The sequence below is a fragment of the Acomys minous genome (genome assembly GCF_964271855.1).
Source record: "Acomys minous genome assembly, chromosome: 1".
Classification (NCBI taxonomy): Eukaryota; Metazoa; Chordata; class Mammalia; order Rodentia; family Muridae; genus Acomys; species Acomys minous.
In genome coordinates this window covers 142156311-142168815 of record NC_140483.1, presented here as the reverse complement: position 1 = coordinate 142168815, position 12505 = coordinate 142156311, and the positions used below count along the sequence as shown (strand labels likewise).

At 49.4% G+C, this 12505-nt stretch overlaps 1 protein-coding gene across 1 annotated transcript in view; it reads left to right on the top strand.

Moving 5' to 3' along the window:
* Positions 1–12505, top strand: part of GABBR2 (gamma-aminobutyric acid type B receptor subunit 2) — a gene marked incomplete at its 5' end in the record, with an annotated part of 337733 nt that overhangs the window by 312979 nt on the left and 12249 nt on the right. Inside the window, 3 exons of the mRNA XM_084784329.1 lie at positions 3075–3185; positions 5939–6163; positions 10582–10764. Coding sequence (XP_084640455.1) covers positions 3075–3185; positions 5939–6163; positions 10582–10764 — 519 coding nt within the window. The remainder of the gene's footprint in view (positions 1–3074; positions 3186–5938; positions 6164–10581; positions 10765–12505) is intronic.

Below are 12505 nucleotides of genomic sequence, written 5' to 3'. Positions count from 1 at the left end.
AAAGCACACACATACATACATACATACATACATACATACATACATACATACATACAAACAACTAAAAGCAATGACACCCTAAGGCAGTGAGCCAACAAACTTTTCAGATATTGGTTTCTAAGCACCATTATCCAGTGAAAAAGAAAAATAACCAATTCCAATGCTGGGCCAAGAAAAATGCCAGTGGTGCTGAGAACATCCTGTGCCAAGAAGTAAGAAAGTGCTCAAAAAACAAGGACGACAGGAACACGTGGGAGAAAACATCAGAGGCAAGGCGAAGGCGGTTTCCACTGGCCAAATCTGCATAAACTGGAGTCAAAACGCATAATGACAGCAATGGGTTGTAGAACACCGGATTTAAAAGCACCCACGAGACCAGAAGTATCAGGGAAGAAAGTGCTGTTTTGCCGCAGAATGTGATGTGTCCAAGTGGGGTGATGGTTAGCAAGTACCCTGGTTGCAGTTCCCAGGGTCACTGGGGAAACGGGACCCTCACAGGGTCTCACAGTGCCTCCCACAGCTGACTCCTTCACCACAAAACGGTACCTTTCAACTGGTGAGGCCACCGCAGCCACATGAGCGCAGTTAGCATCACCGGCCATTGGATAAAGTGCCATCTTACGCCCCGAGGCATATAGTACAGGGGAGCTGAGGACATCTCTTACGCAGGATTCCTGCCCAGCATGCATAACCTGAAGCCAGTCGTGACAACAGGCAGCCAATCCCCAGGGAAGGCCACCCTGCACGTTAACTGAGCTCAACTCCTCAGGAATGGAGATAAAAAGAAAGGCCAAAGCAGGTTAGGGCGTCCCTTGAGACTAAAGCAAGCTAAGGAGACATAAGAAAATGCAGTGTGAGGTCCCGGAGTGAGTTCTGCTCAGCAAAGACCACAAAAGGCCTTAAAGCACCTGTTGGACCCACTGGTGAAATGTGAAGACAGATGACAGAGTAAAGAATGAGCTCCAGCTAACTCCAGACACTCCAGAGACTGCTCAAGACCTCCCCGCCCAACTGACAGCCAGTTCTTTCGCTGGCCCATTCAACAAGCCTTACAGGCACCTCCTGTAAGCTGACTGGTTACAGGAATTTTCTTACTTTGAGAACTTTATTGATTCTTTGAGAACTTCTTCCAATGTACTTTGATCATATTCCATACACACACACACACACACACGCACACGCACACGCGCACACACACACACACACGCTTCCCCTTAACTCTTCCTATGTCCACCACCATCTTCCTACTAACCCCTAATTTTGTGCCCCTTCCCCCTCCCTTTTCTTTTGGGTTTTTTGTTTTGTTTTGTTTTTTTTGGGGGGAAGGGTTGAGACAAGGTTTCTCTGTAGTCCTGGCTGTTCTGGACTCACTTTGTAGACCAGGCTGGCCTCAAACTCACAGCGATCCACCTGCCTCTGCCTCCCAAATGCTGGGATTAAAGGCACCACCAGCCAGCTTGCTCTTCCCCATTTTTTGTTTTGTTTTGGTTTGGTTTGGTTTGGTTTGGTTTGGTTTGTTAGTTTGTTTGTTTGTTTGTTTGTTTTTAGAGACAGGGTTTCTCTGTGTAGCCTTAGCTGTCCTGGACTAACTTTGTAGACCAGGCTGACCTCGAACTCACAGCGATCCGCCTGTCTCTGCCTCCCTAAGTGTTGGGATTAAAGGCATGCCCTTCCCCTTTTTAAATAACCATATAATCCAGTTTGTCCTGTCCATACATTCCTAGATGTGGTGGAGTCAGCCACTAGAACATAGCTCACCTACCAGGGGCTGCACCCTTAAAGAAAACTGACTCTCCCTCTCCCGGAAGCTGTCAGTTGTCCATGGCTCCTCGGTACAAATGTGGAACACATCAGGAACTTGCTGTGCTAGCCTCATCTGCATCGTTCCAGTTTTAATGTCCATGCTGCCGAAGCCAACACTGTTACTGGAATTCTTAAGAGTCAGAGCCTGGGCCCTAACAGCGCCAATAAGCCAGATTTGGCCATTTAGTCTTTTCTTTCTTTCTTCTTTTTCTTTTCTGGTTTGGTTTTTCCAGACTGGGTTTCTCTATATAGCCTTGGCCATCCTGGACTTACTCTATAGACCAGGCTGGCCTGAAACTCACAGAGTTCCACCTGCCTCTGCCTCCCTGAGTGCTAGGATTACAGGCGTGCACCACCACAGCCTAGCTTTGGCCATTTAATCTTAATAAGGCAATTAAACAAGCTCTAGGGGGAATAAAGGCAGAAAAGGAACCTAGCAGTGTTGATGCATGCCTGTAATCCCAGCACCTGGGAGGCAGAGGCAGGCAGAACTCTGAATTTGAGTCTAGCCTGGTCTACAGAGCAAGCTCTAGGACAGTCAGGATTACACAGAGAAACACTGCATCAAAAACAAATGAAGTTGAAAAGGGACTTGACTCATCTCGGGAAGGGACAAAGAGGTCTAGCGAAGGCCCTCCCAAGCTATCCTTGGGTCCTCACATAAAATATAGGTTTAAGTGGAAGGCCAGAGGAAAGCATAGCAGAGTACTTCTGGTCAAGATGTGGTCCAGAGCATCCTCAGCACATCATTGTCTTGGCTCCAGCCTCTTCTGCAAGGTGGTCTGACAAGCTGTTGGCACCATGAGTGATCTCTTTCTAGGAGACAAGCTGTCCACATGGCTGCTGTCAGACTTCAGTGAGACTCCTGGGGAGGTGGGGGTGGTGGGGGTGGCAGAAGCGTCAACTCCTTCGGGTGCCTTCCTACCAAGAGGAAGGAGGGGCATGCGTATCTTCAGAATAATCTTTATTGATTTCTGTCAGGAGGGTTTATGGTCTGGCTCTTATCAGATCCTTTCCCTCAGTACCTCTATCTCAAGTTGAGCCGGCGTGAAGAAGCCACGGGACCTACCTGGGTTCAGGCTTGAGTTACAGCCGTCAAGCAGGACACACTTGGTGCTAGCTGGCACTTCTGTTCCCCCATGGAACTGCAGAGTTCTCCTGATGTATCACTGGCTGTGGAGTATGGGAGGGAGGGAGGCCTTTGGCTAGGGACTCTGCTTACTGGAACATGGCCAGTACATCCCTGGGGTTTTTGTTTTCTCTTTATGCAGCCGGACCCAGCAGGCCGGGACATCTCCATCCGCCCACTGCTGGAACACTGCGAAAACACCAACATGACCATCTGGCTGGGCATCGTCTACGCCTACAAGGGGCTCCTCATGGTAGGTATCAAACAGGAGGCAGGGTTGGGGGTGCTTTTCTGTCAGGCCTGTCTCTCTTGGGGCCTTCTCGGCACGAAAATAAACAACCCATCCCCCATAGGACTAAGCCCTTAGTCTATGCACAGCCTGGTCTCAGAGGCCACCACAGCCTTAGGAGATACGCACAGATGATGTCCCAGTTTCCCTCCTGAGGCAAAGCCGTGTTTTCCCTGCAGGCTCTAAGGGAGAGCCCTTCCTGGACTCTTCCAATGGAGACAGGCAGTCCCCGACTTGTGATGGGTGGCTTACCTCTAACTCCTCCCCCTCTTCTCACCAAATCCTTGTCTTTGGGTTTAGGGACCAATTAGAGGATCTGGAAAAATCCCATTCACAGACTCTCTAATTGTATCTCCAAAGACTGTCTATGCCATCTACCCCCACTCCACCGCCAACAAGGCCACGGTCACCACTTCCACGCATCTGCATGCGGGTATGCCTGTGAGGGCCACTACAGATTACAGATGGGCTGTGCTGCTAGAAAGTTCTTCCATGTCTCAGCTCAGTTGCCCACAAGTCCTCATTCCGTTCCTTGAAGGTCTAAGGACATATGACTCTGTCCCTCCCGACAATCTTCAGAGATTTGCAGCTACCCCAAGGTCTCCAGGCGTTGCCCGTGCTGCGTGACTCTCACGCTGGCTCGGTACATCCGGGTCACAGCTAGAGTCTCAGGCTCCCACCTAGGCCTGTCACTCACCACCATGGGCCCCAGGCAAATAAGTCCTTGCACCTGGCCTATCCTGTGCTTCCTCCTCTAAGAGGCCACATGGCTTCCGGGGACCGAAAAGGTCATGCATGAAGGACCTGCACTGCACATTGCAGCCTTCCAGCCAACGATGGCTTCCTTCCCTCACCTGGGTGTCTGCTTCCAAGACTATTTCCTAGCAAAGGAAGTTGGAGAAAAAAAAAGTTGTCGGCAGGGTTTAGGGACACAAACCACTAATTCCCATGTTACAGAACTTGAGGTACTACCTGTGCCCCCAACAACCTCTGTTCAGCCATCCATCTTCTGTAAACCAATTAGGACAGCCAAATCAGTGTTAAAAAGCAGAAAGGGGAGATTTTCCAATGTGGCCATATTGAGAAGAGGGAGAAAGAAATCCAGTGACACCCGCACACCGCCTACTCCTAAGTCCATCTCCGGGGTCTGAAACAAGGGTTAGGTTTGAAAAGCTATACACACGGAAGCAGTCCAATCCAAGCCGCTCTCCTGCCCACTGTTGCCCTTCATTGCTTCTCCTGTGAGATGTCTGATAAGTTATAAATCTCTTTTCAATAGCAGCGGTCCTTTTTGGCTAGCCCAGGCCTTCTCTTCTGTCCACTTGAGATTCCTAGAGGATAGCTTCGTGGGTCCATTGTTTCAATTGTCTGATAGTCAAAGCGAGGCTCACAAGCATCTCTTTAGAATACCTCCTTCACTGGTCGGATGGTTAAGCCAGCACTCAGGAGACTGCAACAGTAAGATGGAGAATTCAAGGCCAGCCCGGCCTATGGAACAAGAGCCATTCTCAAACAAATAACTAAATAAAGTAATAAACCAGGCTGCTAAGGATACACTTAGAGAAAAGGATGGAGGATGGCAAGAGGAAACCACCATCATGGTGTGAAGTGCCACCCATCAGAGAAGCTCCCTCTGGGACTCTGGCATCTGTGCCCGCCCCACCTCACCCCAGGGACAAGTGTTCCCCCATCTCCTTGATGCTGCAAGTGAGGCCCTGGCGAAGTGACCTGTTCAGAGTCTCACAGTCAGTGACTCACAGACATCATTCCAGATCCTTCTGTCTCATCCAGCCTCCTCCTGCCCCATGATGCCAAATTAAGTTACCCTCAGAATGCAGCCCCTCAGGACAGTGACAGATGTGGAGTGTCCTGAGTCACAGGTGAGGCAAGTGGAGAAGGTATCTATCTGTGAGAGGGTTTTGAGGCCCTGCACCTGTAGGAGACTCAAGTTTCTCCCCTCCCCCCCTGCCCCCCCCAACTGCCTCCATCACTATCACCCAGGGACGCAGATGGGGACCAGCCCTGTGACCTACTCTCCCTCGGAGCACTGTGAGGGCTGAAGTCTCCCCTTGGGCCTCTCCTGTCTTTATCCGTCCTGTCTACTTCTGTATTGCTTAGGAAGGAAGCTGCTCATGAGAGGAAGCCCAAAGTAACAATGACTAGAGACATGGGCAGTTTCCCTCTCAGCAAACCTGCTCCGGAGGCCAGCCATCTAGATCTACAGTGAGGGTTCTCACCGTCTTGTCGCCCTCCACTTCCATGCTACAGTCTAAGAAGGTTGCTGAAGGGCTGCACATCACAGTCCACCCCACCTGTTAGGAAGGAAGAAACGCAACCGTTTCCCCTCTAAAGGAAGAGCCCAGCACTTGTGCACCGCATTCCCTCTTACAGGGGACCTTCCAGAGCCCATTCGTATGCCAGCTTCACTTCCGGAGAAGACGGGAAACACGTCTGTGTTCTGGGTGGCTCTGCGCAGGAGGGACGAGGAAAGTCAAGATCTTATGCGAGGTCCCTCCCCAATGGCTTCCCATGAGTCTCTGCAGGAAACCAGTTGTGAAAGTGAAGGAGAATTAGAGGGCCAACACAGCCCCAGTTTGCATTCCCTCAGGATGCAACTTGGGGGCCACACATGGAAGTAGTTGGGGGGGCCATCCAGAAGTTCCTGCAGCTTAGCCAGCAGCGCGATGACTGCCTCCCTTTTCTGTTCATCATTTCAGTTGTTCGGCTGCTTCTTAGCGTGGGAAACCCGCAATGTAAGCATCCCCGCCCTCAATGACAGCAAGTACATCGGCATGAGTGTGTACAACGTGGGGATAATGTGCATCATCGGGGCTGCCGTCTCCTTCCTGACACGTGACCAGCCCAACGTGCAGTTCTGCATTGTGGCCCTGGTCATCATCTTCTGCAGCACGATCACACTGTGCCTGGTGTTTGTGCCAAAGGTACCCACCTCCGCCTCTGTTCATCATAAGGGGAGTGTAGGATCCACCCCACCTGTGGAGGAGAGGGGCACACGTGTGCGTGTGTGTGTGTGTGTGTGTGTGTGTGTGTGTGTGTGTGTGTGTGTGTACATGCATGCAAGTACTTGTGCACAGGACAACCTCTAGTATTGTTATTCGGGCTCCATCCACCTTATTTTTGACACGTGGTCTATCACGGGCCCGGAGCCCACTGGTTAGGCTAGGCTGGCCAGAGAGCTCCAGAGATCCTGCTGTTTCTGCCTTCCCGGCACTGGGGTTGCAAGCGTGCACCGCCATGACTGACTTTTGTCCCAAGAGAACTACCTTAATCTCTTCCAATTCATGCAAGCATGAGATCTGGGTTCGATCACAAAAAAGTTATTAAAGAAAAAAGTGAGACTCGGCATAGCTGTAATCCTAGGAGCTCAGCAGAGGCAAAGGAGGACCATGCAGCTCCCTGGCCAGCCAGTCTTGCTGAATTGGTGAGCGTCAGGTTTGGCAAAAATGATAAAGATACCCTTTGTCTCCATGCAGGCACACGCATGCATACTTGCACCCACACACACACTTGTGCACATACATAAACTATGTACAAGAAAACATACCACACAGAGAGAGAGAGAAAAGTAGGAAAGCAAGAGGAGTTTAGTGGTGGTGCACATCTTTAATCTCAGCACTCGGGAGGCAGAGGCAGGTGGATCTCTATGAGTTCGAGGCCAGCCTGGTCTACTGAGAAAATTCTAGGACAGCCAAGGACACACAGGGAAACCCTGTCTCAAAACAAACAAAAAAAAATGAGAGAGAGAGAGAGAGAGAGAGAGAGAGAGAGAGAGAGAGAAGCAAGATCCCCAGAAACTTCACGAACTCTCGTCACCCTCAAATTAACAAACTATTAATGTTTACTTGGGTGTTCTTGTTGTTGATGTGTTTCCTGTTGATTTTTTGTTTTGTTTTTTTTATTGTTTGTTTTTTGAGACAGGGCTTCTCTGTGTAGCCTTGGCTGTCCTGGACCTGCTTTGTAGACCAGGCTGGCCTCGAACTCACAGCAATCCACCTGCCTCTGTCTCCCGAGTGCTGGGATTATAGGTGTGCGCCACCATGCCCGGCTTCCTGTTGATCTTTTAAAATCATATTTTTTTTAATTTTGCAAGGTGGGGAGAAGGTGCAGGAGTGTCATAGCATACACTGTCAGAGGAAAACCTGCTGGAGCCAGTTCTCTCCCTTCACCATGTGGGTATCAAACTCAGAGCATCAGACTTGGTGGCAGGCACTGTTTCTCACTTAGCCATTTTGCCAGCCCTTGTTTGCTTTTGCTTTGGGGGTTTATTATTATTATTATTATTATTATTATTATTATTATTATTATTATTATTAGAAACTGTTTTTGCACATGTGTGTATATGTGCATCATGTGCATGCTCGGTGCCCTCAGAGGTCACAAGCACTGGATCTGGAATTACAGATGATTGTGAACTGCCATGTGGGTGCTGGGAATCTAACCTGGGTCCTCTGCAAGAAGAACAAGTACTCTCACCCACTGAGCCGTCTCTCCAGCCTCCTGGTCTCCGTTTTTGAAAGACTAGAAGCTTGCCTCTGAAGACCAGCCTGTAACTACAGCACGTGCCTCCTTCTCCCTCGCCTTTCACTTAGCTCTCCATCCTTCATGGTTTCCCACGCCCACTGCATCGCTGACGGCGGGTCCATCCCATTCATGGCCACTTGATCCTTTATTGCTGAACATTGCAATTATTGTAGGGCTTTTTAAAATTTTTTCTCTACATAGCACAATTTTTTTGTTTCCACTTATCTTCTGTAGACAGTCTTAGAAGTGGTGTTACCAGGTCAAAAGGAACAACCGTTCTTAGTGCCCAGGCATATTTTACAGTGCAAGCACATCCACCCTTTTGACACAATGTTGTCATCTGCAAAGTTCATGCTCAAGAAGCAATTTCTAACTCAATTGAGTTTTTAAGAATCACACAAAAAGCCGGGCGTGGTGGTGCATGCCTTTAATCCCAGTACTCAGGAGGCAAAGGCAGGAGGATCTCTGTGAGTTCGAGGCCAGCCTGGTCTACAAAGCAAGTCCAGGACAGCCAAGGCTAGACAGAGAAACCCTGTTTCAAAAAATAATCAAAATAATCATCATCATCATCATCATCACACAAAAAATGCATAATTTCAAGTAAGCTTATGAATTTAGAGTGGGGCGGCATTCATAGCTCTCAGCAACTACATGCCACCTGTAGTCAGCTCTTACCGAGTCATCTGCTCTGTCCCCTTCAGCAACATCACACTGACTCTGGGCACAGAGACCGAGTTCCCAAGCTGGGCTGTGTCTTGGCACTCTGGGGGCTCTCCCAGTACCCCGAGAACCCTATCCTCCATCCAAAGTGCCCTTCCCAATCCAGGCACGGTGGCACATGCCTGCTGTCCAGCACTTGGTAGATAAATACAAGAGGACCAGAAGTTCAAGACCAGCCTGGGCTACATAGTAAATTGAGGCCAGCCTGGGCTATAAGAAACCTTGTCTTAAAAAAAGAAAAGTTGAAGCCGGGCGTGGTGGCACATGCCTTTAATCCCAGCACTGGGGAGGCAGAGGCAGGTGGATCTCTGTGAGTCTGAGGCCAGCCTGGTCTACAAAGCAAGTCCAGGATAGCCAAGGGTACACAGAGAGACCCTGTCTAAAAAAAAGAAAGAAAGAAAGAAAGAAAAAGAAAAGAAAAGCAAAGAAAAGCTGGGGGCTGGAGAGACAGCTCAGTGGTTAAGAGTACCCACTGATCTTCTCAAGGTCCTGAGTTCAAGACCCAGCTCACAAGTGTCTGGTGCTGTCTTCTGGTATGCAGAGTACATGCAGAATACCTATGGTATATGGCTATATATATATCCAAATGGATTTATTTATGGCTCTGTATCCATAAATATGGTATATGGATATATATCCATAAATAAATAAATCTAAAAACTAAATAAAAGTTTTTAAAAGGAAAGAAAGAAAAGCTAAAAAAAGAAAGAAAGAAAGAAAGAAAGAAAGAAAGAAAAAGAAAAGCTCACAAGATGAGTCAGAGGCTAAAGCCCATGCCACAAAGGCCTGACAACCTGGAGCCAGAGCCCACAGAAAGGTGGGCAGAAAGAAGCAGTACCACAGGGTCGGTCTCTGCCACACACCACAATAAACATAATAATGATAATCAATAATAGCAATAATCGCCCTCTCCCAAGTCCTTCTTCCTTTGCTTGTGCTGGTTCTCCCTCCCCCCTCCTACACGCTCCCTTCCAGACTGCCCCCCACCCCCTCCCCACCCCTGCACCCCCAGCACAGCAGTTCTGGGGGCCAGCACCACAGTGAAGCCAAGTCTGAGGAGTCCTGATGAAGGCCATGGTAACTCCAGTCCTCCTTTCCAGGGCTAAGCCCAGAGCCCACTATGGTCTAGAGAAGATTCTAGAATGCACAGATAAGATCAGAATCAGTGGCAACTTTTGTTGTTGTTGTTGTTCATTTGTTTTTTGTTTTATTTTTCGAGACAAGGTTTCTCTTGTAGTCCTGGCTGTCCTGGAACTCACTCTGTAGACCAGGCTGGCCTCGAACTCACAAAGATCCTCCTGCCTCTGCCTCCCAAGTGCTGGGATTAAAAATGTACATCACCACACCCCAGCCAGTGGCAGCTTTTTGTCTCAGGGGTTTTTCCCCCACAGAGCTGAGGAGGTGCTACAGTGGTTAACAGCCGGAACTGCTTCTGTCTCTACAAAATCAGGCTCAGTCCCTAGGATCCAGGCAGGCAGATAACAACTACACCTCCACCGCCAGAGGTTCTGGCTCCCTCTTCTGGCCTTCACAGGCACCTGCATCACATGCACACACAGAAGCACTCCCATAGACAACACAATTAAAAATAAAGTAAAAATCCTTTTTAATTGCTCAAACATGCCCAAGCCCCTGCCCCCACAGAGAGCCAGTACTATAACAGATGGGAGGGGTTTTAAGCTGCTAAATGCCTTTGCCAGGACAAACAGGTCAACAGATCACAGCTAAACACACTACGGTTACGGAACAGTCTCTGTCAGCTTCTATCTCGTTGTTGTAGAAACTCTCTCCATGACTGGATCCCACCCAAGGCCCTGGACTGCTTCTGCCCCGTGGTAGAGTGTGGATGAGCTAGGGTTAAGAGGCCAACTCTCCTGTCTCAGAAGGACTCCAGGGCTCAGTGACAAGAAGCTGCCTGCACTCGGTCATGCCCAAGCCTGTGCAGCGCCCCACCTGAGCCTGGGGCCCCTGAGCCCAGTCTGCCTTCTTCCTGGGGTCCCTGTTACTTCCAGTGTAGGACTTGGTGTGGGGGGAAGACATAGTTGAGGCGAGAGGGGCATGACAAGAGTCTCACTGCAAGCCACCTCTGTCCCTTCAGCTCATCACTCTGAGGACAAACCCTGACGCAGCCACTCAGAACAGGAGATTCCAGTTCACACAGAACCAGAAGAAAGAAGATTCGAAGACCTCCACTTCAGTCACCAGCGTGAACCAGGCGAGCACATCGCGCCTAGAGGGACTGCAGTCAGAAAACCACCGCCTACGGATGAAGATCACAGAGGTGAGTGCACATCCGGAGACTACCAGCCTCCCGACCAGGCCCCTCTACCTGGCCTCTGAACTATTCATGCTTAGAGGGTCATTTGTGGGGTGAGGCTCCCCCTCTCCTGCTTCCTGCCACTCCCCAGATACAGCAGAACGAAGCCTCAATCTCAGGAAGAGGAGACACAGAAAACTCACACAAGGGATCACCTCTTAAGCAACTCTCTCTCTCTCTCTCTCTCTCTCTCTCTCTCTCTCTCTCTCTCTCTCTCTCTCTCTCTCTCTCTCACACACACACACACACACACACACACACACACACACACACACACACACACACACAATTGCATTCAGTTTGGTTCTGTCTCCCTGTGATACCAAAATTTTCCTGAGCTCACTTGGCTGCAGAGGACACTGGGAAATGTAGTCTCTCCTTAGACACTTTCAGAGAAGACGCCAGTTGCTAGATGGGGGTGCCCAGTTCATTCTGAATTTCAAAGGAACGGCCAATCGTGTTTTCGGTATGTATATGAAGGGGTCTCTGGAGTCAGCACAGAACACACCCACACACCAAAAATCTCAGCACAAAGGGGGATATTAGCCCAGAGGGATGATCTGGGGGAACTGCTTCTAGATCAGGCAAGGACAGCAGCAGGTATGCCTGCAGGAGTGGGCTCTAAGGAGGAAGGGGGAAGACTGTGCCAGTGTGAGTGAGCTGGTGAGTCCTGGCTGTTCATTTTAGTTGGTGTAGCCAAATGATGAATTTTGATTGGTGAACATTGGTTTGTTTTTGTTTGTTTGTTTGTTTTGTTTTGTTTTTTAAGATGTATTTATGTATACAGTGCTTGGCCTGCATGTACACCTGCATGCCAGAAGAGAGCACTAGATCTCATTATAGATGGTTATGAGCCACCTTGTGGGTGCTGGGAATTGAACTTAGGACCCTTGGAAGAGCAGGCAGTGCCCTTAACTGCTGAGCCATCTCTCCAGCCTCCAAACACTGGTTTTTGATAGTTGGACTTTGGTGTTTTGGTCAGGCATAATGAAGTAGCCAAATAAGGAAATAGACCTTGGGGGCTAGCTTTAGGAGAGTAATCTAACTGTTTAGCGAGGGAGAGAGGAGAAGCGCCGCGTTGGCCAGGCTTGAGCCTGTTAGAGAGCCCTTCAGTGTACTCCACACCAAGGGCAAGCTAATCCTTAACTGCAAGGAAATCCTTTGCTGTCTGAGGTTTAAATTCCACTGAGGCTTCATGTTTTCATTTACTAGATCCAGCAACCTCTGTGAGGTTCCTAGAACCCTGCCATACAGACAGAGCCACTCTGTCCACCCACCTAAAATGCTTGAAAATGGGGGCATCTCACACCAGCCTCCATGGCCAAGAAAGAATCAGCTTTTATAGCTCCGAGCCCATTGCTAGCTCTAGCTTAATATCAGACGTCTGAAACAAGCAAAAACACAACACCCGGGCTAAGCCTTCCTCTTCCTTCCAGCAGGAAGCCCGATGCTGCAAGCCCCAGTGTGGCTTTGTTTGCCCTAGAATTGAGTCACAGTCTGACTTCCCATTGGACCGGTCCTCGGCTCCCAGCCCTACCACTGTGTGGCACAAATAAGAGATTTTTTTTTTCTTCATGTAGAAACCTATTTAAGCAGCCGCTTTGCCCCTGGACCGCAGAAGAACGAGTCACAGTTGAGAAAACTCCCTTCCTGTTTTCTGGCAGGAGGCCCCACTGGCTGTCCCAACTCCCCTTGCCCGCCGCCC